The 26,038-nt window shown below is 34.9% G+C and overlaps 1 protein-coding gene across 3 annotated transcripts in view; it reads left to right on the plus strand.

Annotated features, from left to right (window-relative positions):
• Window positions 1–26,038, plus strand: part of ace (angiotensin I converting enzyme (peptidyl-dipeptidase A) 1) — a 75,091-nt gene that overhangs the window by 20,586 nt on the left and 28,467 nt on the right. Inside the window, exons 5-24 of one of the 3 annotated variants that reach the window (XR_015503819.1) lie at window positions 411–602; window positions 1,100–1,197; window positions 1,279–1,451; window positions 3,023–3,246; window positions 3,323–3,467; window positions 5,548–5,646; window positions 6,006–6,128; window positions 7,078–7,289; window positions 8,115–8,251; window positions 8,326–8,484; window positions 10,718–10,805; window positions 12,142–12,285; window positions 13,696–13,887; window positions 15,304–15,401; window positions 17,845–18,017; window positions 19,143–19,366; window positions 19,609–19,753; window positions 22,823–22,921; window positions 23,030–23,152; window positions 25,117–25,888. Coding sequence is in view for 1 of the 3 variants with exons in the window: in XM_087275794.1 (XP_087131920.1) it covers window positions 411–602; window positions 1,100–1,197; window positions 1,279–1,451; window positions 3,023–3,246; window positions 3,323–3,467; window positions 5,548–5,646; window positions 6,006–6,128; window positions 7,078–7,289; window positions 8,115–8,251; window positions 8,326–8,484; window positions 10,718–10,805; window positions 12,142–12,285; window positions 13,696–13,887; window positions 15,304–15,401; window positions 17,845–18,017; window positions 19,143–19,366; window positions 19,609–19,753; window positions 22,823–22,921; window positions 23,030–23,152; window positions 25,117–25,304 (3,036 nt within the window). In the remaining 2 variants the exon portion in view is untranslated. Of the gene's footprint in view, window positions 1–410; window positions 603–1,099; window positions 1,198–1,278; window positions 1,452–3,022; window positions 3,247–3,322; window positions 3,468–5,547; window positions 5,647–6,005; window positions 6,129–7,077; window positions 7,830–8,114; window positions 8,252–8,325; window positions 8,485–10,717; window positions 10,806–12,141; window positions 12,286–13,695; window positions 13,888–15,303; window positions 15,402–17,844; window positions 18,018–19,142; window positions 19,367–19,608; window positions 19,754–22,822; window positions 22,922–23,029; window positions 23,153–25,116; window positions 25,889–26,038 lie in introns of all 3 variants that reach the window. The other 2 variants (XM_087275794.1, XR_015503820.1) reach the window with 2 other exon arrangements.

Here is a 26,038-nt window from a genome sequence, read left to right on the forward strand (position 1 = left end):
CACAGTGACCCAAATAGTAACCCTAGTGAGAAACAAACACAAGTTGGGTTTCATTAGAAAGAAGACACTTTGAGTTTTACTATGGTCTATCTAGAAATGTAATGCTAAAAAAGAGTTATAGATGCAAAAGTAATGAGAAAGAAACATTGTACTGTGTTAAAAAAATGTTATATACAACAAACTTGTCTAGGTCTTGTCTAGGAAAAGACCAAAAAGCTTTCTGTGACTGTTTCTGTGTTGTCCTCTCCCTCATCATCAGTGGCACTTTCTCAAAAATGACCTTCCCAAACTAAAACAGAAGCAGTTGCTGAATATTTTGGTCTGCATTTGCCGTTTAAGCATCTTTGGAAAGAAGACACTTTGATTTGAGAGAGAAAGAACTGAAAACACTTCTTCTTGGTTCTCCTCAGGCTTTAAAGACACAGGCGAGTACTGGCGCTCTTGGTACGAGTCTCCTACCTTCAAGCAAGACCTTGAGAACCTGTTTAAACAGCTGGAACCTCTCTACCAAAACCTGCACGCTTTTGTCCGCCGAAAGCTCTACGACTACTATGGTCCGAAATACATCAACCTTAAAGGTCCCATCCCTGCTCATCTATTGGGTAAGTCTTTTAATATTGTGAAAATATTATGCATATTGTTCGTGTTATGACAAACAACGGCTTATCATAAACATCTTATCGATAATTATTTACACAGTTGTCATTAAGAAGGAGCAATGAAATGTTATCTGACTAACATTTAGCAGGTAAATGTGTTTGGAAAAATATTCAAAGGCTTTTATTTTCATAAACCGCGCGGAAGTGACTGGTCTGACTGGCTAAAATAGACGTCTCACGTCAGCACGCTCTAGACAGGCACGCACTCTTTCCGGCAATCTTCCTTCTGCGTTCACACAGTGCAGCATTCCAGCAAATTACTAGTAATGTTACAACTTCTCTTCCCGGAAAATAGCCAGAACAAATTTACCAGTAATTTTCCAGAAAGGTCTGTATGTGTGACAGGGGCTACTGTTTGCAACCACTTACCTTAAAAAAATTTAGTAAATCCAAAAAATTTATTTCAGTATACTAACAGTGTTGTGTTTGGCTTTCATTAGGCAACATGTGGTCACAAACATGGAACAACATCTACAATATGATGATCCCTTTCCCTAACAGACCCAATGTAGATGTGACCAATACCATGATCGCTAAAGTAAGCTAACAGTACCGTCTCTCAGTGAATGAATACCATGCTGAGCACTGTATAGAGTAATAAAGTGATTTGTGCCCATAGGGTTATAATGCAACGCACATGTTCCGGGTAGCAGAGGAGTTTTTCACCTCTTTGGGTTTGCTGGAAATGCCTCCTGAGTTTTGGGACAAGTCCATGCTGGAGAAACCCACTGATGGAAGAGAGGTGGTGTGTCATGCTTCTGCCTGGGACTTTTACAACCGCAAAGACTTCAGGTACATGAATCATATCAATGTAAAGTAGCTCAGATTGTAGAAATGATGCGCTTTAGATAATGGTAGGGGTTTCTGATGCTTGTGTATTCATGCAGAACGTTTAATCAAAGGTGATTTCTTCATGCACATTTTAGCAGTGAAGCCAGCTCTAATCAATAGTAAATCTCCAGCACATGCTTTCAGATGGAGCAGCATTTACTAGGCTGAGCTATATTTCAGTGACAAGAATACACTAGAAATTATTGACACTTTAAAGGGATAGTTCACCCCAAAATGATGAAAAATTTAAACACAGCGTTTAATACCATGTTACTATGTTTAATAAGGAGTTACTCCAAACTCAAACCATAACTTCAGTTGAATGTTATAAATAAATCATTGTGTGAGATGATTCCATAGTTTTGATTTTATTAGTTGTATAAAAAACTAACTTAAAAGTGATTTTTGGTTCTTTGTTAAGCGCATTCTGGGTTTTTGGCTTTTGGCTAATAATAGGCACGGATTGTACAATTATTTTCATATGAAAAAAGTTACACATCCACAGTAAGGCTGAACAATTAATCCAAGGGGATTTTTAATGCACATTTGGCAGTAAAGCTGGCTCTTTAATCAGCAGTAAATCTCCAGCACATGTTTTCAGATGGAGCAGCATGTACTGGACAGAGCTATATCTCAGTGACAAGCTACGCAAGAAATTATGGACAATTTAAAGAGATAGTTCACCCCAAAAAAATGTTAGTTTTTTTTTTTTTTTTTAAAGGCATTTAATAACACGTTTTTAATCCAAACTCAAATCATAACTTCAGGCGAATGTTAGAAAAGAATAATTATGAGATGATTCTTTTGGTGATAGTTTTGCTTTTATTTACTTGTACAAAAATGTATTTAAAATTCATTTTTGGTTCTCTGTTAAGTACATTCTAAATTTTTGGATTCTGTTTCAGGCCAGACTTCTTTTTAATAAATAAAAAAAAAAAAAAAATGTGACTCACATCTAGTGTAGGACTGATCAATTAATCAAAGGGGATTTTGCACATTTTGGCAGTAAAGCTAGCTCTGTAATCCATAAATCTCTTGCACATGCTTTCAGATGGAGCAAGGTTTACAAGCTACACAAGAAATTATGAATGATTTGAATGGACAGTTCACCCAAAAATAATGTTTCAAAAACGAAAATACGACATTTAATCAAATTATAACTTGAGTAAAATATTTGAAATAAATCCCTGTGAGATGATTCCATAGTTTTGCTTTTATTAGTTGTATAAAAAACTAATTTAAAAGTAATTTTTGTTCTCCGTTTAGTGCATTCTGGGTTTTTGACTTGTTTCAGCCCAGCAATTTATTAAATAAATAAATAATAATGTACAACAACCTAAAATGTACTTATTATAATAAATGTTGCAATGATAAATTTTAATTTTGTAGTAACTTTAAACTTTTACGTGGTTTTAATTGCTTGCTGTGTTTTAAAATAATAGGCACAGATTATAGAATTATTTTCATATAAAAAAGTGACTCTCATGCTTATAATCGCAACCAGTAACTACGCATTTTTTTTTCTTTGACAGAATCAAGCAGTGCACGACTGTGACCATGGAACAGCTGTTCACAGTGCATCATGAGATGGGGCATGTGGAATATTACCTCCAGTACAAAGATCAGCCAGTGAGCTTCAGAAGAGGAGCCAATCCTGGCTTCCATGAGGCCATCGGGGACGTTCTCTCTCTTTCTGTGTCCACTCCCAAACATCTCCACAGCATTGACCTCCTGGACCAACTAACCGATGACGCTGGTGAGTGAGAGACATGTCAAATTATACTGCCAGTGTAAACTTCTGATAAGCTGAAGAAGTTTATGAAATTCCACAGAGAGTGACATCAATTACCTGTTGAAGATGGCCTTGGAAAAGATCGCCTTCCTTCCTTTTGGGTACCTTATTGACCAGTGGCGATGGAGTGTGTTCAGTGGAGAGACACCGCCTGACCGCTACAATGCAGATTGGTGGTACCTCAGGTAAAAAAATAAACATATACAGTTGAAGTCAGAATTATTAGCCCTCCTGTAAATATTTTTTTTCTTTTTTAAGTATTTCCTAAATGATGCTTAACAGAGCAAGGACTTTTTCACAGTATTTCCTATAATATTTTTTTCTTCTGGAGAAAGTCTTATTTGTTTTATTTCAGCTAGGGAACTTTTTATTAACCATTTCTAAGTCAATAATATTAGCCCCCTCAAGCAAATCCTTTTTTTCCAATAGTCTACAAAACAAGCCATCACTATACAGCAATTGCCTAATTACCCTAACTAACCTAGATAAAACTTGAATACTAGTATCTTGAATAATGATGTACTCTCATTATGGCAAATTTAAAAGAAATGTGTTATTAAAACTATTATGTTTAGAAAGGTGTTGATAAAAATCTTCTTTCCGTTAAACATAAATTTGGAAAAATATATAGGGGGGCTAATAATTCAGTGGGGCTAATAATAATAATTAATAATAATTTTATGATTAGAAAATATATTGCAAAAATGATTTCAATAATAAAGCTGTCAAAACTATTTTTGCTCATTTCTATACATTATCCCCAACCTGACAGATGTAATTAATTACTTTGTTCTTTACTTCCATAAGGATGTCTAAAATTGATCAAAAGCAACAATAAAATGTTTACAATTCACAATTTTACACAATATAAGAATTTCAAATTACAGTCTTTATATTATTATGATTTTAACAGTATCAAACAAATGCCTTTTTTCAAAATAAAACTAAGAAAGAGTTTCTTGATGCATGAATTAAAAATATTAAAACAATTTCTGAAGAATCATATTACACTGAATTAATGCTCCTAAAAATTCAACTTTGAAACATGGCAGGGTTCAGCGCTAAGGATTTTTTCTTCTGGGCCGATCGGGCCAGTGGCTGAGATTTTTTTTTGCCCTGCCAAAGTTTTCACTGGCTCCACCAAAAAAAGAAAAAAGGTTAATGGCTATTTCTTAGCCACATATTTTAAATAATGTGGCAAAATAATCTCTGTGAATCTAGAATTTAAACATTTTAAAAATGTTAATATAAGTATAATGAGCAAAATTCAAGATTTTATGCAAACGAAAGAGCAGTTTGGAAAATGTGCTGGTAGTTAATTGCAATTCTAAATTATTTTTATAAAATGGCTAGCCAAACTGATGACAACTCTTCACTGTACTGGTTGTTACCAGGTTACGAAAAAAAAAAAAACATGCTCCTCGTTACTGGCCGATATGGGTCAGTCACAATCCAGTCTACTGTCCCGATCATCTTTCACGCTGGCCCTGGGCCATCGGGTAATCCTTATTGTTGCATGGGAATAAATCGCAAAAAAACAAAATTTAGTTCTACAAAAAAACGCAACATATTTTTTATGTCTCAAGCAATTACTCTTTCTTTTCATGTAGAAAAATATAAATTATCGGTAACACTTTACAATAAGGTTCATTAGTTAATGCATTTACTAACATGAACTAGTCATGAACAACACCTGTACAGCATTTATTAATCATAATTGAACATTTACTAATGCATTATTAACATTAGTTAACGCACTGAGTTAACATGAACTCACAATGAACAACTGTATTTTCATTAACCAATTTTAACTAACATGAACAAATACTGTAGTAAATGTATTGTTCATTGTTTGTTCATGTTAGTAAATGCATTAAGTAACATTAACTAATGAACCCTATTGTAAAGTGTGACCAAATTTTCATGTTAGAATCCTTTTGAGTGTAGGCTCATTTGAGAATAGTCTAGTGGCTAAGTATGCCGATATGTAGCACCATGGTGCTCATGACGACCCGAGTTTGCTTCCTGGCTCACGGTCCTTTGCCAATCCTGTTCCCAATGCTTTTCCTCAGCTCCCAATGCTTTTCTGTCTGTTCTCCCTTATCCTATACCGATAAAAGATGGAAAACCCATTTAATTGAAGTTAATTATTATTCCAAAATATTTATTATTCCAAAAATATAATTCTATGCTACAAATAATTTTAAATCAAAATCTGAAGCATTTTCAAAAATGTCAAAAGTATATATTTTTCTTTTATTATAGAACAAAATACCAAGGCATCTGTCCACCAACCAGACGTACAGAAGAGCATTTTGATGCTGGAGGGAAATATCACATCCCTGGAAATACACCGTACATAAGGTAAGCTTCTTATGTGCTTAAAAGCAACCAATAATCAAACAAAATGATCCAGACATAAAAGATTTTTCCAAATTTAAGGTGAGGGATTTGTTCATACATAATTTACCAAAAACATTTTACAAAATATTATTTCTAACTGTTTTTGCAGTTTTTTCAGAATTAGCCCAAGAAAAAAATGTGGACTATCATATAAAAAAAATCAAAGAACTTTCAACCTGATTTAATTCAATGATTAGATTTTAGTGTTTGAAATGTATGAAGACTAGCATATTTTATTAATGACTCATTTGCAGTTTTGATTAAATGTTTTTTTGTGCCTTTTTACCCTCTTTACCTGCAGTATCTTGCCTTTTTTTCAGATACTTTGTGAGCTTCATTCTGCAGTTCCAGTTCCATGAGAAATTATGCAAAGAGGCTGGACATACTGGACCTCTGCACAAATGTGACATCTACAAATCACGTGAAGCTGGAGCTGTTCTAGAGTATGTACTCAGTTTAAAGATCAGTGGTGGATGAAGGACACAAATCAGCCACTTGAGTAAAAGTAGATAGAATTAATACAATTCTAAACTCTATTATAAAAGTAATATATACAATTCTCTGACTCACTCTGACCGAATCATTTGAATCAGTGAGCTGTTTACTGGAGACTCACTCTGAATAAATCATTAGAATCAGTGAGTTGTTAACTGGAGACTCACTCTGAATGGATCATTTAAATAAGTGAGTTGTTTACCAGAGACTCATTCTGAATGGATCATTTGAATCAGTGAGTTGCTAACTGGAGACTCATTCTGAACAAATAATTTGAATCAGTGAGCTGTTTACCAGAAATTCACTCTGAATGGATCATTTGAATCAGTGGATTGTTAACTGGATAGTCATTCTGAAGGGATCATTTGAATCAATGAGCTGTTTACTAGAGACTCACTTCGAACAGATAATTTCAATCAGTGAGCTATTTACCAGAGACTCACTTTGAATGGATCATTTGAATCAGTGAGCTGTTTACCAGAGACTCACTCTGAATGGATCATTTGAATCAGTGAGTTGCTGACTGGAGAACAGATGTCAGTGCAATTTGTGAACCAATTGAACAGGCTAACTGATAAAATTCAGCTTTTTTTTTTAACATATTAAACGCCACAATCTATTCTCTCCACTGACTTTTTACTCAACTACATTTAGAAAATAAATAGAGTAAAAAGTGAAGTAAAAAGTGCAATATATTGTTTTAAATTGTAGTGAAGTAGAATTAAAAGTTTGCTGAAAAAGATATAGCCTGATGAAGTACAGATCCTTAAATTTTGTACTTAAGCACAGTAGTGAAACCCACTTAGTTACTGTCAGCAACTGGTAAAGATAGACTGAGACCACAGTTTCATCATAATGTCTGTACGCTGAGTGTTGTTTATATATTGTGTTTGAAAGGAAAGTCTTGAAGGCTGGCTCTTCAGAACCTTGGACTCAGGTGCTACAAGAGGCGCTGGGCACTGACAAAATGGACGCCACCCCCCTGATGAGCTATTTTCTGCCAGTTACCACCTGGCTGAGGGAACAGAATGAGAAAACCGGCGAGACGCTTGGCTGGCCTGATTTTAACTGGGTGCCACCAATACCAGAGGGCTACCCTGAAGACATTGGTAGGAACTTGAGTGAATGCTATTTTTATTAGGGTTCAACAAAACTGTGCAGAGCTGCAGCCCTCCAGGTATCGAGTTTAAGACCTATGCCATAGAAAAACATACAGTTGAAGTCAGAATTATTAGTCCCCCTGTTTTTTTTTTTCTCCCAAATTATGCTTAACGGAGAGAAGACTTTTTCAGCACATTTTTAAACATAATAGTTTTAAAAACTCATCTCTAATAATTGATTTATTTTATCTTTGCCACGATGACAGTAAATAATATTTGAGTAGAAATTTTTCAAGGCTCTTCTATACAGCTTAAAGTGACATTTAAAGGCTTAACTAGGTTAATTAGGTTAACTAGGCAGGTTAGGGTAATTAGGCAAATTAATGTATAACGATGGTTTGTTCTGTACACTATTAAAAAAAAAAAAAAAAACTTAAAGGGGCTAATAACTTTGTACTAAAATGGTGTTTAAAACTAAAAACAGCTTTTATTCTAGCCGAAATAAAGCAAATAAGACTTTCTCCCGAGGAAAAAATATCAGACATACCTGTAATTTGAAAATTTCCTTGCTAATAATTCTGACTTCAACTAAATAATCCAAACAGAACCATAATTGAACAGTCATTTACTGTAAAGAACCACTTTTTTTGTGGTGAACAACATAAAAAACCTTGTGTGGAATGGATCTTTGGCTTGAGAATGATTATTGTTAGGATTGATTTATTTTTTTTTTTTTTTTTTTGCAATTGTATAGTACTCCTGCCTTATAAAAGGCCCCCAAAGCCTCCTCAGAAACAGCTCAGAACTCGTTCTCATGTTTCCCGAATCCCTCAGGTAAAATAACAGACGAGATGCAGGCCAAGCAGTTTTTAGATGAATACAACAGCACAGCCGAGGAGGTCTGGAACGCTTACACCGAGTCCTCCTGGACCTACAACACTGACATCACCGAAGCCCACAAGGACAACATGGTGAGGCCTATACTGCAATCTACTGTACACCACTGCTATTTCTCAGAGTCTCATGCTGTAATCTTTGGCTTTAGCTGCAAAAAAACTTGGAGATGGCCAATCACACCAAGATCTATGGACTAGAGGCCCGTAAATACGACACCAGTGACTTCCAGGACGAGTCTGTGAAGAGGATCCTGAGCAAACTGAGTGATCTCGAGAGGGCTGCGCTTTCTGCAGAAGATCTCGTGGAGGTAGGATGGACAGATGTTTAATGCTTTACGTACATCAGCTGACAAATATGTTAAATATCAGCTGACAAATATGTTAGGAAAGAGCAATTGCGCAAATGGGTTTTTTAGATTTAGTTTGGATTTATTATATTTTACCTGAGGGATCCGGGAAACATGAGAATGATTTTTGCTCATTTTTATTAATTTATTGAGGCTTTATATTTAAACATATTGAGGATTAAAATAATCTGTGTTTCATTATTATGAGCTGATTATGAGCCTTATAATGAACTGATTTAAAACTCAGCACTCTAAATTTATCTTAATTGGCATTAGTTTGTCAAATGTTTTCCACATTCAAAGAACAAATGATTCTTTAAATGGCTGTTCACTGTAAAAAAAAAAAATCTGTTAATTAAAAGTTTTCATATTGTGCGATTTAGAGAAGTGAAGTTTATTCATAAACTAATTTCGAGAGGATCACGTGCTTATGATTGACACGGCTGGCCCCGAGTCAAGCTAATGTACGAACCACCAATCAGACAATTCCTAACCAAGTATAAATAACCAAACATCTTACCTTTAGTCATCTTCGTCTTGACGAATCCCCCCTTCCACCCCTTCGCCTCCTCTTTTGTCTACAGGGCAGCACGGCGGCCCAGTGGCTAGCACTGTGGCCTCACAGCAAAATGCCTCCGGTTCGGGCATCTACCCAAACGGTCAGCATTTTCGTGTGGAGTTCATGTTCTCCCCGTGCTTGCGTGGGTTTTCCCGAGGTCCTCCGGTTTCCTCCCACTCTCCCAAAAACACGATACTTAAGTAAATTGACTAAACCAAATTAGCACCAAATTCGATTCAATTCTGTCAGTAACGCATCACCTTAGCAACCCTCACGCAGCAGGGTGGGGGGTTCTCGAGATCTAGCCGAGCTCAAACTCCCCTCTCACCCTGCAACGGGAGGGAGCCCCAGGCTCGAGGCTCTCATGAGCTCGGGGCTCTCTCCCAGGACAGCATGCCAAACTAGCTTATTACCAATCATCAGCTAAGTGTGAACTCTTGAAAGTGTTTTTAGTTTAGTAATGGTTGTGAATTGCATTATGGGATGTTGATCTCTGCTCTGTGGAATTTCGATGTTTTAATTCAACTCAACAGTTTAACAAAGTGACTTTTATTGAAATTTTAGTAGTTTGAAATAATATAATGCATAAGAAACAATAATATATCAAGAAATAAGTCAGTAAAATAACAGGAAATGTACTGGCAGTTTATTACTGGTGTTTGGTGTTTAAGCGTAATATACAACACCAACCTAGACAATATATCACTTTAAACTATTAAAAATGTAAACAAAAGTCCAAATTTTCAAGTTAAAAGTTGTTCAAAGAAAGATCAAGGTCCTATAATGCAATACAAAAGCATAAAAAATTTAAAAACATGAATGACAAATTACGGAAAACAGCTAAGTTACGGATGTTTTTTTTGTGTTCAATGAATGATTCTTTGCAACCCAAAATGGTTCTTCTATGGTATCACTGCAACCCCCCCTTTTTGGAACCTTTAATTTAAAGGATGAATATCTTAAATCTGTAACAATTTTGCATTTTGCAGTGATGAAGAAGAAGCATTTGAGTATGTCAGAATGTATGTTCTAGTTTATGGAACCACTTGATAGTAATAAGGAACTTTTATTAGAAATATTGTTATTATGTCACACTTTTTTTTGATGGTCCGTTTGTTGAATTAAAGTTACATTGCATCCACATGCCAACTAATTCTCACTGGATTATAAGTAGATTGATAGGTTAGGGTTGTAAGTGTAAGTTGACATTTACTCGTCTGTTGAAGGAGCAGTATCAACAGATATTAAGCAGACAGTCTACTAATACTCAAATGGACCATCAAAATAAAGTGTTACCAATTATTAATGTTGAAAACAATTTCATGCCTTTGGAGAAACCCAGCTACACTATTTTTAAAGACTTTTTTGATTAATAAAAAGAAAAATCTATAATTGTATATTCTTTAACTCATTAAACAATATAATCAAAGTTGTTAACAAATGTATCGAACACTGATAAATATTTTACTCCACTATGAGCAATACTGCAGACGTTTTTTTTTTTTTTTTTAGATTTAGTTTGGATTTATTGGATTTTAGTGGTGATTAGCAGTTGCTCCCAGATGCCGTAGGTAGGACTCTTTATTTAAAAAAAATGAAAAATTACCTTATTGTCATGTTTTTTCATGTTCACAGTACAATAATTTACTAGCATCCATGGAGACCCTGTACAGTGTAGCGACGGTCTGCAAGGACAAATCAAACTGTCTGCCTCTGGATCCAGGTGAGTTAAATAAACAACTTTCTCAAATTTTCTTCTTTGATGATTCACAATTAATGATTGGCACTTGCAGTCTTAGCCTATATGTGCAATAATTTTTATGTTAAATAAATCCTTTTAAACCCACTGTTTGTAATGCCACAGTAATACTTAATTTCAAAATAAAGGCAAAATATTGTTTCATTGTCATTAAGAATAATACATTCCTATAGGCAAAACTACTGGAAAAATTGCGGCTTGAAAAATTTCAATGGTGACAAAGTAAAGATTAATCATCATATATGAGTTATTATATTTATTCCGGATATGAACTATTAATACAATTGAAAAATAAAAAAATAAAAATTAAATAATGTTCTTAATTGTCCCATATTAAGTTTATCATACAGTAGTAACTTAATTACATTTATTAAAATGTAAATTAATTGTTAGCATTTTAAATAATATTATTGTTTATTGCACTTTTTGTTGCTGTGGTTGTTTAGAATTAGTGGAGGGCAAAGATTACTCACAACTAATCGCATCCAAAATAAAAGTTTGTTTTGACATGTTTATTATATATATTTATTATGTATATGAGATACACACACATACAGTTGAAGTCAGAATTATTATCCTAATTAACCTAATTAGGTTAACTAGACAGGTTAGGGTAATTAGACAAGTTTTTGTATAACGACGGTTTGTTCTGTAGACTATAGAAAAAAAAAATTAGCTTAAAGGGGCTAATAATTTTGACCTTTAAATGATGTTTAAAAAATTAAAAACGGCTTTAATTCTAGCCGAAACAAAACAAAAAGGACTTTCTCTAGAAGAAAAAATATTATCCAACATACTATGAAAATTTCCTTGCTTTGTAAAACATCATTTGAGAAATATTTAAAAAATAAAAAAAAAATTAAAGGGGGGCTAATAATTTTGACTTGAATTGTACATAGATACACAACTATACAAAACAAATTTGTTATAGATATTTAAATTATAATTTGTATTACATATGCTTTTTTATTTAAATATAAATACACATTTTCTTTAATATATGCATTGATGTGTGTATACGTATATATGGTACATAATATACACACACATTTTGTCAAAAAAATTATTTTTATTCACTATTTACAATACACTGTAAAATCATGGAAATAATAAAGGTTTTATATGCTGTTATGTACGTGCTGTGCAAAACCCCACTTGTAGACCATAAACCCATCTGTAAACTGTTCAACAGTGAATAATAAAAGTGCTTACACTGACTGTTTTTCATACAGCAGCCTGTCTTACTGACATACAACCGCTTTCTGCTCTGCATTCAATGTGTTCGTATTTTATTTTCCAGATCTGAATAAGATCATGGCTGAGTCGCGGGATTATGACGAGCTGCTGTTTGCCTGGCAGGGTTGGCGAAACGCCTCTGGCAGAGAAATCCGAGACAGCTACAAGAGATATGTGGAGCTCGCCAACTCCGCTGCTAAAAGCAATGGTCAGTGGCTGATAATAAAGCAATTTCTGGATGTTGATTTAACATGTTTACTTCATTAGTTATGGGGAAAAAAATGTGCTACAATTTCATATGAGCAGCATGTCAACATATTGCACTTCGGGTGCCTTCTAGTTTCAGTCTCTCCTAATATAATACAGCAATTTTAGTCTCTTTTTTTCTTGCAATTATGATGTTATATCACGCAATTGCAACTTTATTTCTCTGAATTCTGACTTTATTTCTTAGAATTGTGAGTTTATATCACACAATTGTGACTTTATTTCTCAGACATCTGACTTTAAAACTTGCAATTCCAACTTTTTTCTCAGAATTCCAACTTTATATCACGCAATTGCCACTTTTTTGTGACTTTATATCACCCAATGGTGACTATTTCTCAAAATTGTGAGATACAGTCAAAATTCTGACTTTGATACGCAATTGTGACTTTTTCACAGAAACTTTGAACTTCATTTCTCAGAATTGTGTTCATATCACTCAACTGCAACTTTATTTCTCAAACTTCTGGCTTTATAACTTGCATTTTTAACTTTTTCATCTCAGATTTCTGACTTTGTGTATTCTGACCAAGAACTGTGAGTTTATATCTTCCAATTCTAACTTAATAACTCACATTTTCGAGTTTGCACAGCACAATTCTGAAATAAAAAGTTGCAATAATCTTTTTTTTTTCTCAGTGGCAGGAATGAGTTTCTATAGTCCTATCCTGATAAAAAAAAATGTCTAAAATACAAACAAGAAAATAAAACCCAACTATCTCACCCCCATCTTTATAAGCCATATTACATTTCATAGACTGTCAAACATAATGCAGAAAAACACCTCACTGTGTGATGGAGTCATACTGAACGCAGTTTAATGAGCCTAAAACAAGAGTCAATAAGAAGTTAATCTGTTTGTGCTAAGTTTTGCTAAAGAAATAATATCCACAAAACCAAAGTGTGTCTCTGGTCAATATACAGCATTTCAATTGCCGTTTTTCCCTATTTGTTTACATTTTAAATCACAATCATAAACAAATGACAACTAACTCACGAGACATTTACCACCACCTCCAAGCAGTTTCAATTTCCTTTTTTTTTTTGTACATGTCTAAATAACGTACTGCATTTAACATAATAATTAGTGTTATTTTGGAGAAAGTTTAATTAAATTTTACCTTAGATTATTAAATTGCAATATAGTGTAATTAATTAATTGACAGCCATAATAAAGAACTTGTGTAACACAGACAGCTATTTACATTTGAATTTGACAGGTGAATTTGAAGTTTTTCACCTACATTTTTAAAAGTGTGCCAACTTTCTTTTTTTTTAAGGGGACTAAAGCAGTCAAAAAAAGTATAGCTAATGAATGAATCTTTAATGCTGACTGTTTGTGGATTATCAGGTCACACTGATAACGGAGCATTCTGGCGCTCTCTGTATGAGACTCCCACCTTTGAACAGGATCTGGAGGCCTTGTGGAAAGATCTAGAACCGCTCTACCTCAGCGTTCATGCTTATGTGCGCAGGGCACTGTACAAGAAATATGGACCAGAACGCATCAACCTGAAAGGGCCGATTCCTGCACATCTGCTTGGTGAGAGATGCAATATTCATAAAAACATGATCGGTACTGAATTATACAATGCTTTGATTAGAAAATGTCCTAAAACATGTTTAAAAATATCATCTAATCTAACAAGCAGTAATGTTTACCAATCAGAATGGACAGACTTCAGAATTTAGAAAAGGTTCCTATCTACTTTATGAGAGCTGGTGATATTTTGTGGAAAATCTAAAGCAATCCCTCAAGAAAATATAACTGTTTTTTTTAAAGTGACGTCTTTTGATAAGACTAAAAGAAGTTTGTTCATTTTGGGGGCGAAAGAAAATTTTGTGCAAGCTTTCAATTAATTACATTTACATTTGGTCATTTCGCAGATGCTTTAGTCCAAAGCAAACTTACAATTGAGAAGGCATTCAGTGATTCAACAGAAAGAGGCAGTACACACAAGAAGTGCTAAACAAAGGAGCTTGTTTGTGCTTGGAGATCCACACTTAGCTGATGATTGATAATAAAGCGTGTTTGGCATGCTGTTCCAGGAGAGAGCTCTAAGCTCAGAAGATCCTCGAGCCCGAGGCTCCCTCCTGTTTGAAGGGCAAGAGGGGTGATATTGCTAAATAAAAATATTGCTGTGAGGCAATAGTGCTAACCAATAAGCTGCCATGCCATCTGATCTAGGAAAAGTATCTAGCATTTGGGGGTGTTAATGTGAAGCCCTGCCTATAACTAATAATATTAATTGCATCTTTTTTTACAATTGGTGGTTCATTCCACTGTGGAGACCCTTGATAAGGAAGGGAATAAGCCAACGGAAAGTGAATCAGTGAATAAGTGTTTGTTTTTTTACGTCATTTAGAAGATTAGATCATTCTGAATGCTAAAAGCAATTGCTACACAACTGGAACAAACACATAAGCAAATAAGAATACAATACAATATATACTTTGAATCTTTCAGCTGTAATCTTTTAATAATTCCTTACCCGCAAACCTTTTTTCACAGAATCAACTAGACTTTGAAAAGTGGAGAAAATCATAAAAAGCAAAACAAAATTTTCAAAATGGTGTCTATTAAAAAGTACAATTCACACTCCCTTCATTTTTCATGAGGGTTTGCATTGATATTCTGTAGCTGTTTGCGGCAACTCCAAAGCAATCGACAGGATATAATTTGCTTTCAAAATCATCATCAAGCGTGACTGTGTGTGTGTGCGTGCATGTGTGTGTGTGTGTATACTTTAGTGACTGCATTTGGATATGCGCGTGTGGGAAATTGTGTGCACTTGTGTGTATGTGTGTGCGCAATGATTCCACATGACTGGAGATTAAATGGCTTGGAATTCCTCTCGCTGTGGTTTCCTCAAATGCCAGTGGTCAGAGATACACCATACTCCCTGACATCCTGCATTTTAGTTGGCTGATCTTTTTGCATGGTTTTGGTTTATCTCAGGAAACATGTGGGCTCAAACATGGTCTGGTATCATGGATCTCGTCAATCCGTACCCTGATGCCACACAAGTGGATGCCACGCCAGCCATGATCGCACAAGTAAGATCAAAACTGTAAACACTCGAATCTATTACTAGATCTCACAGTCTGAGCTCGTGGAAAAGTGCCATTTCAGATATTCCTTGAAGGCAATGGCTGTTTACATCAAGTGTTAAGGAAAGTAGATGCTGTAAACACTCAGTATAAACAGAAGTAGATATTGTTTACGTTCAGTTTAAATAGCAAGAAATAGCATCTTGTTTATATTATGTGTGCAGATAAGTATGATCTGACTCCTGGTACGTCTACAAAATGTCAATGTATTGTTGAAACTCAAAAACTGAAAATAAACATTTATAAACGCAAATAAACCAGCAAAAAATATGTTAAAGGAATAGTTAACCCTAAAAATGTACATTTCCTTACCATTAACTAATTCTAGTGCTTCTTGTTATAATATTCTGAAGAATGTTTGGGAAAAACGATTTCTAATAGCGACTGACATCCATAGTAAGAACATAAAATACTATGGAAGTCAATGGCTGTTTTTTTCAGCATTCTCCAGTATCTCTTTCTTTTGTGTTCAACAGAGGAAAGAAACTCAAACTGGTTAGGAAGCATTGGAGGATGTGGAAATGATGACAGAAGTTTCATTTGAGGGTGGACTATCATTTTAAGAATTAATTGGTAAAGACTAAACAGTGTGGATCACGCTTGATGATGGACACTAATGGCATTATTGATTAAACCTTGGTTTCTATGTATTATTATAACGTTGGATTAATATAACTGCAGGTTAACTACATTTATATTAAATAACTTTAACCAATAAATCTATTAGTAATTAGTTAATTAGATAAAGTTATTAGTAACTAATTCTAAGCCTGTTATGATATCGGTTGTTTGATGTCGGTTGCAAAATAGGGCTGGGCGGTATTGCAAAAAAATTTATCACGATATCATGTTTCATATTATTCAATTATCAATAATTATTAAATAACTTTTAACAATACATTTAGAAATATTTTTTAAATATATATTTTATATTTATATATATATTTATTTATTTTTAATTTTTTTTAAGGATTTTTTATTTAACCACTTTATTTTATTTTACCAACATTTACTAAGGCAAATAGTTTTGATAGTTAAAAACAAAAATATTTAAACTAAATATCTGATCTCCTTATAATAAAATAAACATTTTGTTAAAATATTGTTTATAAAATAAACATAAGAGAATATTAAACTTGATAAATAAAATGTTACAAAGTGTGAGCAAAGGTAAAGGTAGATCAACATCTGTAAGGTGTGAATAATAATGATACAGTAAACCTCGAACTTTGTAAACAAAACAAATTATGATAATCAGAACTGTGCTTTCAAGTAAAGGAACCAGCCATCATTATTCAAATACACACTGCAACATTACTGACATGTAGTCAGTTGGATGACTGCATTAACCCTATGCTAAAAAAAACCTTTCAGATGGGGAGCTAGTGACTGGGATGCACAAGAAGAGAAACCAAAAAGCCACTCTGATGACTTTTTTATTCACAATCTCTTTACTGCTGCTATATGGAACTCATTTTCGCGTGTGTTGACCTAAAGTGACAAGTGCAAGCACGTACTTTGTATTTGTCTGAGGTAATTGGACTGCCAATTATGTATATGCAAATGTGTATATTCCATATAAAGTGTGAAGCAGATTGCTTCATTATAGCGCTTGGGGCATTCGGAAAAGTTCAAATGCTTTTCAACTAGGTGTATCTGCGTCTCCATTGAAAATGATAAACTGACACCTTAACCTTATCGGCATTGCTTCTAAGCAGCCACATTTGATAAAGCTATAGCGCTTTATACTGAACCTACATACCAAACTTTTTTTATTATCAATATTGACAATGGTGTTCTGTCAATAAATATCAGTATCGATTTTATCACCCAGCCATACACCAAAATATATTGGATATATGAAATCGGAATATATAAAATACTAAATATATGGAATCAGAATGTGAAAACGTATATCCTAAATAAATAATAATAAATGTTAACAAAAAAAGGGCAAGGTAAAAAAGTAACAGAGGTTGCGATATCTGCTACCTGATCTACTTTCAGTTGTCAGACGCCCACATAAAAATATACTATAGTAATTTATAGTAAACACTATAGTGTTCTTTCACCATACTGACACTGACACCTCTAATAGAAATAGAAAGGTTGAGCAATCAACTAAAGGTTACTAATGGTTTTATGTATGGGCGATATATATTACATCACCAAAACTGATTAAGGTCATGTCCATACTTTGTGCAATAAAGTCGATATGTTGATTATTGTGACAGGCCTAACTAAAGCATTTATAGTAACTAAAAACTTTAGCTTTTCTGATTTTGATTGTAACGCAAATATGTGCAACTTCTGTAAAGCTGCTTTGAAACAATAACTATTGTTAAAAGCGCTATACAAAAAAACTTCAATTGAACTGAATATTCTTTAGGGCTGGACCCCCAAGCGTATGTTTGAGGAATCTGACAGGTTTTTCACATCTCTGGGTCTCCTGCCCATGCCTCCTGAGTTCTGGAACAAGTCCATGCTGGAAAAGCCAACAGATGGCCGTGAAGTGGTGTGCCATGCCTCTGCCTGGGACTTCTACAACCGCAAAGACTTTAGGTATCGCAATCGTATCACTTTAAACTCCCTGTTATACAACAACACACTGGTGTGATTACATTTCAAACAAAAATCAGGGCATAATAAAATCCAACTGAGAAAAAAGTTAACTTTTCAGAAAATGTTTCCGATTCAGTTGCCTGTGGGCGAAATGACTAGGCCAGATAACAGTCAAACTACTAACAACTAACACTACTACTAGTACTTGTACTAACTCTACTAACGAGTGTGTTCATGACTATAGAGACAAAGCAGAATAATATAATACGAAAATATCAGTTTGCAACATCAAGCAGCACAACTGAGCTGTTTTTAATGTCTAAAAATGAATGGAAGTGAACGAGACCGAAAGCAAAAAAGATTCAAATGGCTGCACCCGCTCGTACGCAAAGAATAAGGTCAATAATGTTATCTGATATTCCAGTTAAATCAGTATATTTTAAATACACTAAATCATCGCTTCATCAATACAAATATTTAAATAAATGATATATAAGCTGTAGAAGATGTGGCATTAAAGTATAGGTTAACAAAATAAATGTTTGTTTGTACATTGAGCAGTGTTATAAAAATAATAAAGATGACTTACCAAGTCCTACTTAAGTGATTTTAAAAGATTAAGGACAGTTGATCCAAAAGTGAAAACTCTTTCCTTTTATTTTTCAGTTGAACCAAAAGAAGATATTTTGAAGAATGTAGCCATTGACACAAGGTATTTTACTATGTACTGATGTCAATGGTTACAGAATTTTGGCTTCTTTCAAAATGTTTTTTTCTTTGTGTTCAACAAAAAAATCAAAACTTGAACCACTATCCCTTCAATGAACTATCCCTTTAATCAATTTAATATAAATATAAACTACAATTATTTATCTTTAATGGTATAATTTCATAGTTTTTAAAAGTATGCATGTACACTTTTTAAAATCTGTCAGTTTAATATGCTTCTCACAGACCATTCGCCAGTTTTTAGAAAGCCAATATTTCATTGGGTTTCTTAATGAGCCAAAACAAACCAGTTTCACCTTTTTGTTGTTTATTTGATAAAGTGAGAACTGAAAAATCAAATGTCTAGGCTTTTCCTTCCCGTGTGTTATCTCGTGTCCGTCCTCTTACCTTCTCTAGGATCAAGCAGTGCACGGTGGTGACCATGGATGACCTCATTACTGTGCACCACGAGATGGGCCACGTTCAGTACTTCCTGCAGTATAAGGATCAGCCCATCTCTTTCCGTGACGGCGCCAACCCTGGTTTCCACGAGGCCATCGGTGACGTACTAGCTCTGTCAGTAGCCACACCTAAACATCTTCAGAGCATCGGCCTGCTGGACAAGGTGGAGGACAATGCAGGTCTGTCAGAATTAAAGCTTGGAGCAAAACACACCAGTTCAAACTGTTAACAATTCCATGCAAATGTTAACCTTGCCATTTTTCTAATCCCATAACTCTGTGGTTAGTTGTTCTGGAAAACATTTGCTTCAATATAATTTTAACATACTGTATACTTTCTGCATTTATGTTTTAAGTTTTTTACTATGAATGTCACATCCATAACGCTGGAATTGCTCAAGTGCCCTTTTACTGATCTATAGAGAGCACCATCAACTTTCTGATGAGCATTGCATTGGATAAGATTGCCTTCTTGCCATTTGGATACCTGATGGACCAGTGGAGGTGGAAAGTGTTTGATGGAAGGATCTCAAGCTCAGAATACAACAAAGAGTGGTGGAACCTGAGGTGACCCTTCTACATTCAAAAAAATTATGTTTGATGTTTTTTCAAACTACGTATTTAAAAATGAGCTGAAACAACACAATTCTTGAGTTTTATTTGGGGACAAATTCATTGTTTTACGTTCTATCCACTTAAATATGTAAAAACTAATAAGTTAAATTAATTCCTTCATGTTACCTCAACACAAATGGATTGTGTGGAACACAGCATTTTTTATAGTGTACGGTTAAAACTATATTTGCTGGTTGCTCAAACTACTTATTATAAATATGCTAAAACAGCACAATTCTTGAGTTTTTTTTTTTTTGGAGTATTTTTTCTTAATTGCTTTGTTCAATCCACTTAAATTTGTAAAAATTAATAAGTTAATTCCTTTATGTTGTCCCTACACATATCGATTGTTTGGAACCCAGCATTTTTAGTGTCAATTGTAAGTTTTTTTCCCCAATTCCTTTTTATTATATTTTAACATGTACATACATATTTTCATGTGTCAGATTTAACATAAACCAACCAACAAACAAATGAACAAACAAAACAAAACATTTTACATCAGAATACAATATCACCTTTGTTACTAATCTTCTAGTAAAACATTTCAAAATCCACCACTTTTTAAAAACAGCATAAAAGGGCCCCAAACTCTATCAAAAATTATGTATTTATTTCTTATCATATAAGTTATTTTTTCCATTGTCATATCTGTTACCCCATTTTTCCGCCAACAGCCTATATTTGGTGCACATATACGTTTCCAATTTAAAAAAAATAAGTAGTTTCGCTTGTAGAATACATATATTCATAAATATACGCTCCGTCTTTTTTAACTTGATCTCCTTGGGATATAAATGAAATTAAAAAAATAAATAAAGGAAACATTAGTATATTTACCTCAAGAATCTTTTCTATAATTTCTTTCACACCTTTCCAAAAGTTCTGTATTCCTTTACATTCCCATATACAGTGATACATCGTTCCTTTATGGTCCCTGCATCTCAAGCAAGTATCTGGAATATTTTCATTATATTTATGCAATAAAACTGGAGTAAAACTGAATGAGCTTCCTCGCATGTCTTCATCCAGTCCTCTGTAGAAATATCCTCCTGAAGATCTAATCTCCAAGCTTCCAATTTACAATTTGAAGATTCCTTTGATCCTGAGACCAGCATCTTGTATAATGCAGAAAGTAAACCTTCACTAAAACAATCGTTTGTTATTACTTTTTCCAAAATAGACAATGATGGCATATCTAGAGAATTATTTTGTGAATCTCTTATTTGTAAATACTTAAATAAATGTTTTGCAGGAATATTGTATTTACTATAATTTCCTCAAATGACATTAGAATATTGTTAACATATAAGTCTGCTATCTTTCTAATGAACTTCTCTGCCCATATCTTGAAATTGAGGTAAAGTGGGTTTTATATTCGCACATTCGTTCAGTGGCAACGTGTGACTCGGTCACTATATTGTTTATTACTCTACTTTGAATAAGGTCTGACATCTTATGTAAGTATGACTTCAAATCAACATTAGCACTATTTATTTGACTTTGAACAATGTTGTACTTTGATAGTCATTGGCTGCTATTATATTTTTTCTATATAGAATTTATAAGGAATACTTTTCTGAAACAAAATCATTAGGAGAGAAAGTCTGAATGTGCAAATATATAAACAACTTCACCTCAATTTAGTGTAATAATATATGCATTTATTCTTCATGTACAAGCGTGGCTCAGCCATTACAGTTGATGTTAAGTATACAGTAAGTGTTTATTTTGGTGAACTCCCTTTACCTCAAAATAGCAAATTATGTTTTATGAACTGGGACAACAACAACAACAACACCAAAAAACTATTTAAAAACGATATAGTGACATGTGCAAAATAAGAAGTGCAAGCAAATTAGTTAAAACAACATGCATTTCTAAAGTTGATGTCTTAGTAACAATGCAAACATGCTGAGGTGTTTATAGTGTCCAAATTAAAGGTAATCTTGAAAGTAGTGGAACTTTTTAGCATATTTTTAAACACGTTTAATATTTCACTTGACATGTGCAGCGATCATTCCACATGAAAGTAAACCACTAAGGGTTTGTTTGCTACGTTACATCTAAGGAACTTCACCAGAACCACCAAAATACATGTTTCTGCTAGTTTACTCACCCTCTGCCGGTTGAGATGACAGCTGGACTCACTGTCTAGCGCTGTCAATGAGGCGTCAAAGACGAAAAAAGCAGCCTAAAATGGAAGACTGGCCTCATATTAGCCGAAACGCTCCGTCTCCGTAAGAAACTGGACACATGTTTACAATTTCAACATATTTAAATTACCGGTAAGCCATCGCCTCAGTCAAACACGTTCTGTAGCGCATGCGCGGGAAAAAAGATCGCGCAGTGGACTGGTCTCTTCAGAGTTATAAGATTGACATCCCATTTACGAGTTTAAAGCTAATAATGGCACAAAAAGTCAAAATTTAAAGATTTTGTTTGAGTTTGTCTGTTTTGTTATTTATTTTTTTACCCTCATTTTCTTCAAAAATGTAGTTTTACTCAATGTACAAAAGAAGATTCACTCATGATCTTGAGAACAAATGTACAATTTTTCATCTCAGTACCATTTAAGCATAAATTCATGACCTACTACACATTCTTTCAACAGGCTTTTATTATAATTTTTTTTTGAAAATATTGTTCTGTAGACTTGTATTATCTATACCACTAAAAAAATATAAAGTCTAAATATAAAATCTGGTGTTATTTTAACAAAATACTTTGTATTGTCAGAATATAAATAAATTGAAAAAATTAGAACCACTGCTGCTCATTAATAATCATTTTGCTGATGCTTGATCATACCTGATGTCATAATAAAAATGTCCAAACCTGTAAATATAAACTTCCCAGAAAGACTTAGTGCTGTGTTCCAGATAAGATAAATATCCTCTGAGGCCCAATCCTAAATATCACAATCCACGAGTTCATCTTTTCTACCATTTTTGAATGAACTATTACTTTAACATGTAAATGGTGCAATCTGAAATATCTCCTGAATGTTTTAATTGTTAGAATGAAGTATCAGGGATTGTGTCCACCCGTCCCGCGCACTGAGAAAGACTTCGACCCTGGCGCAAAGTTCCACATCCCAGCAAATGTGCCCTACATCAGGTATAGACGACAAGAAATTAAATGACTAAAACTACTCGTCTCTTTCATATCACACAGCAATCCTACAAGCCTTTAGATTGACTGTTTACTTTGGTTTGGCTCCAATAGGTACTTTGTGAGTTTTGTAATCCAGTTCCAGTTCCACAAAGGCCTGTGTGATGCTGCGGGTCACAAAGGGCCGCTCCACAACTGTGACATCTACCAGTCCAAAGAAGCAGGAAAACTCCTGAGGTCAGTAAATCACTCTCAAATTGAGATGCTCCGGTTTTAACAAGCACTCAGAGCAATGATGGTGAGATTCTTATACAACCCCACAACTAAAACCTGCTGAAAAATCCAGCTTAAACCAGCCTAGGCTGGTTGGCTGGTTTTAGCTGGTCGACCAGGCTGGTTTTAGAGGGGTTTTGGCCACTTCCAGGTTTCCAGCCATTTTCAGCCTGGTCTTAGCTGGTCAGGCTGGGAGATGACCAGCTAAAACCAGCTTGACCAGCCTAGCCAAGCTGGGAGTCCAGCCAAAATCAGCTATATCCAGCTTAAACCAGACTGGTCAAGCTGGTTTTAGCTGGATTTGGCTGGTAATTTTCCAGCCTGATCAGCTAAGACCAGGCTGGAAATGGCTGAAAACCAGCCTGGAAGTGGCCAAAACCCTTCTAAAACCAGCCTGGTAGACCAGCTAAAACCAGCCAACCAGCCTAGGCTGGTTTAAGCTGGATTTTTCAGCAGGGAAATGTGTAAAATACAGTGATTTAAAAACTCAAAAATCCAGAATATGTGATTTGTTAATTCTCTTTAATTTCCCAGGTAGCAACAAATTCTGGCCCAGATTTGGCATAAATCTGGCACAGCATTCATTCGGCACTGGCATACAGCATGTGCGCCAAACATAGCACAGGTTTGAGAGGGGTGGCACTGTCTTTAAGGCACAAATGTAGTATGTGGCCCAAATGTTAAAATTGGTATGTGGGCCTCGTAAGTTTGGCCTATCTTGACCCAAATTTAAAATACATTTAAATTATTTTTTGAGCAAAGAAATATTTTGTTGCACAAAGTCATTTCCATCTTCCTGTTTGCATCTTCTAATCCAGGAAACAATCAAGATTTATTAATCTATTGTTTCCTGTTGCAAAATTACCAAATTTAACCTACATTACATATAATTTATTAACCAAATTAATATTTTACAAATAATATTATTATTAACCATTACGAACCATTTCCATTATTATCGTGCCTAAAGCGCGATGCTTCATGGGTTAATCACTATCATTGCAGTCGTGACACAACAAATAATGACAATGGCCAATCATGTTCCATAGCTGGCCCAGTTCAGTAATTTACGGTAATTTACTGCGACATGTGGGCCAAGCAAATCTGATTGTGTGGGCTGGATCTGGGCCAAATAAATTTTGTTATGTGGTTTGCATTTAATTGGCAAAAGCACAAAAAGAAAAGATTCCGGTGTGTTCACTGACAGACTTAAATGTAAAGAAGCAGTCCAAAGTAATCTCTGGTAATACACTAGGGTCTCAATAGGGTTGTAAAAGTACTTGTATAGTCTGTCTTAGTTTACGTATATACCCGCATACCTCTGACCCACACAATCAGCTTGTGCTTGGCCCACATGCTGCAGTGAATTACAGCACATGACTGGACCAATTCTGGCTTCCGGACAAGGGCCGAACATGGACCATATCTGGGCCAAGTCTCAGCCAAGTTAATAACGCATAACTGAGCCTGAACTGGGACAGATATGTTGATGTGTCACGACTGCAATGAAATTGATAAGCACGCCCGTTGTGCTTTAGGCGTGCTTATGGGCTTGCTTTTTCTCAAAGTGACCTGATAAAATATTTTATATGTATTTTAAATGGGGGTCAAGTTAGGCCATACTTTCATGGCCCACACATCAATTATTATTATCTGGCCCAAATACTACATTTCACATCTGGCCCAAGTATTGCGTGCCGTCCTAAAGACGGTGCCACCTCTGCCAAACTAGGGCCATGTTTGGCCCACATGCTGTATGCCAGTCCTGGATAAATGTCTGCTGTGCCAGAATTATGCCATTTTGGCTCATTGCAAAACGGAAATCTTTTCTTTTGCACTTCTATCAATAAGTTCAAGATTAAAGAGAAGTAGATTGTAGCTCCTTTTCAATTGAGCCTGAGAGTAAATACTGTGTTCTTGTTTGTCAGTGATGTGATGAAGATGGGCTTCAGTAAACCCTGGCCTGAAGCCATGAAGATCATCACAGGTCAGCCCAAAATGTCCGTCCAGCCTCTGATGGAGTATTTCAAACCGCTCATCGAGTGGCTGGAGAAGGAGAACGAGAAGAATGGCGACGTGCTGGGATGGCCAGAGTACGACTGGACACCTTACAAACGTAAGAGCGGAGCTCAAGAGTAAATCCCCGAATGCTGCTTTTATCACTGCGCTTCCTGTGTTTTAGTGAGAAATAAATGAGCTTCAGCTTGAAAACTGGGATGGATTTCAGATAAACGAGTTTTAGGAGAATAAAGTTTGGTGTTTCACAACAACAGCTTTCCAAAATACAGGATTTGGAAGATCTGTTTGCTTTAGTTAATTTAAATATACATTTTATTGGAGTACTAGAATTCCCCAATTTTTGACAAATTTTTTATACTGCATAAAAAAAATAAACATTTATAAAATGCATCTTTCATAAGTGGCGAAGTTGGTAGCACGTTCACCTCAAACAAGAAGGTTGCTGGTTCAAGCCTCAGCTGGGTCAGTAGGCATTTCTCTGTAGAGTTTGCGTGTTCTCCCCGTGTTGGCGTGGGTTTCCTGTGTGATTCCCCCACAGTGCAAAGACATGCGGTATAGGTGAATTGGGTAAGCTAAATTGTCCGTAGTGTATGTGTGTGAATGAGTGTGTAGGGATGTTTCCCAGTGATGGTTTGCAGCTGGAAAGGCATCTGCTGCAAAAAACATATGCTGGATAAATTGGTGGTTCATTCCACTGTGGCGACCCCTGATTAATAAAAACACTAAGTAGAAAATAAGATGAATGAATGAATCTTTCATAAGCACTTCATAATGTCATTCATACTTATTCATGTGTTATGAATTCATTCAGATGACTATTGCTAGATTTGT

This window comes from Danio rerio, chromosome 12, assembly GCF_052040795.2.
Source record: "Danio rerio strain M-AB ecotype USA chromosome 12, GRCz13ab, whole genome shotgun sequence".
Lineage (NCBI taxonomy): Eukaryota > Metazoa > Chordata > Actinopteri > Cypriniformes > Danionidae > Danio > Danio rerio.